This window comes from Apis dorsata, unplaced genomic scaffold, assembly GCF_000469605.1.
Source record: "Apis dorsata unplaced genomic scaffold, Apis dorsata 1.3 scaffold_177, whole genome shotgun sequence".
In the NCBI taxonomy this organism is placed as follows: Eukaryota; Metazoa; Arthropoda; class Insecta; order Hymenoptera; family Apidae; genus Apis; species Apis dorsata.
This window is the reverse complement of record NW_006263464.1, coordinates 153,549-155,450: the sequence shown is the minus strand read 5'-3', so window position 1 is coordinate 155,450 and position 1,902 is coordinate 153,549. Positions and strand designations below refer to the sequence as shown.

At 45.6% G+C, this 1,902-nt stretch overlaps 1 protein-coding gene across 1 annotated transcript in view; it reads right to left on the bottom strand.

Annotated features, from left to right (window-relative positions):
* Nucleotides 1-1,696: 1,696 nt before the first annotated feature.
* Nucleotides 1,697-1,902, bottom strand: part of LOC102674612 (frizzled-2-like) — a 23,651-nt gene continuing 23,445 nt past the window's right edge. Inside the window, 1 exon segment of the mRNA XM_031509832.1 lies at nt 1,697-1,902. This exon segment is cut by the window's right edge and continues 1 nt beyond it. Within this exon segment, the coding sequence (XP_031365692.1) occupies nt 1,772-1,902 (131 nt within the window). The 3' untranslated portion in view covers nt 1,697-1,771.

The window sequence follows — 1,902 nt, the reverse complement described above, 5'->3', positions numbered from 1 at the left end:
ATATATATATATATATATATATATATATATATATCATATACATATATATATATATATAAAACGATAAAGGTTAAGGGGGGGCTTCGTTCGGCGGTAAAAAAGACATGTTCGGCATCCGAAATCATGTTTTAACGTATGTATACATACCGTAAGCACACGTTTTTATTTCTTCTCTTCACGACGCATTCACGATTGACGCGTTCCTTCGCCCGCGGCAAGACTAGCGGCTCCTTCGAAGCTTTTTTTACGATATTGTTATTTGATACGCATTACTCATTGCACCAAGTTTTCGACACGATTTCTTCACATTTTTACATCGTGTCTTTCATCGACGAAAGATTTTCTTCGAAAGATATTAAACGAATATCGAAGCTCCACGGACTACGAATTACAATATATGCGTAAAAAGGAACGCGCCATTACCGCGACTGCGCAATGCTCGCGTCTGTACACTCGTCTCGACGTCCGATAAATCGTTTTTTGATGATCGTTTCTGTTCCACTTCTCTTTTATATTTACAGCATTTTTATCTAAAATCTAAGAATAATATTTACAGTTACCTTCATTCTCCACATTTTTCTTCTTTCCCTTATACGTCTGCGCTATACACTTGCTCGTCGCACTTCATACGATCGACGGCGGTGAGCCTGTATTCATGGTTATGAGTACTTTTTTCATCGCTCGAGATGATCAGTCGATCCTTCCTTTTCTTATAAACCGACATTTGCTCGCTCTGACTAAAAAATCGTATGAAATTACAAAAAAACACGCACTTTGGAATGCCGGACCACCGCCGTAACCTTTAAGTAACGACATCTATAGAAAGTCCGTGTTTTACACCTATACTTCTGTTATGGCTAGGTTAGATAAATAGACGAGACGATACACGTTAGACGGACATGCGGACTTTACGAGTTCCGCTACGGTATATAAGTAAGAAAGATTACAGATAGATACGAATAAGAGAGAATTTTCTTGCACACTGTTCCATTTGCGCGATTCACTCACTCATTACACTACATTCAATCCACGCACTTACATCACAATCTCACTACACCAGCCGGTCTCGAGCGCCATTTTCCGAATCGTAGCCCTCTAGCGTCGACGCTTCGAAGTTTGATACGTCATTTCCGCGCTTCAATTCGAATCCAATTATATATCCACGTTCCAATTATATATAGAAAATTTTCTTCGAATCGGTACAGGATATTATACCCGTTGATCTACAAGTAACACAGGTTAAAAAATGATGCAAAAACTACAAAAGAGACGATTCGAGACCCACGAAAAAGACACGTACGGGCTAATACGTATATCGGGTAATCGAGAAGCACCGTCGCGAGTCGACGAGGTTGTTCGACACGCGTCGTAAACAGCCACACCACGGAGGTACCGAGAAACGCACGAATCTACCCGATCCCTTTCCCCCCTTTGTTTCAACGTCGTAACAACGACGAATAACTCGTTATCAGAGATCGATTCATACCTCGGTCGCCTGGGTATAAGAAGGCGCGAGTCCGTGCGCCGGCGTGAGGGGGCCTGTGGTCGATGCCAACGACCTCCTCGAATATATCGTGGCCGCCGAGTGTGGCGTGTGTGGCGCCGTATGGGGCGCTGTGTGCGGCGTGTGCCTGCGCGAGGCCGAGGCGAAGGGCTAAATGGGCCCGTAGTTACTAAGGGCGGAAGGCCTCTCTTGTTGCACCGATTGCTGTTGCTGCTGCTGCTGATCGCAGCCCGCGGTGTTCATGTCGCCTCCCGCCGACTGGTGACGTCATACGTGCGACAGAGGGGGTTGTTTGAGGACGTGATGATGGAGATGATGTTGGGACGCGCTGGCCACGCTCCCAGGAGGGAGTAGAGCGCTTCCAGGACCCGGAGCTGGTGGATACGGCACTCCTACAC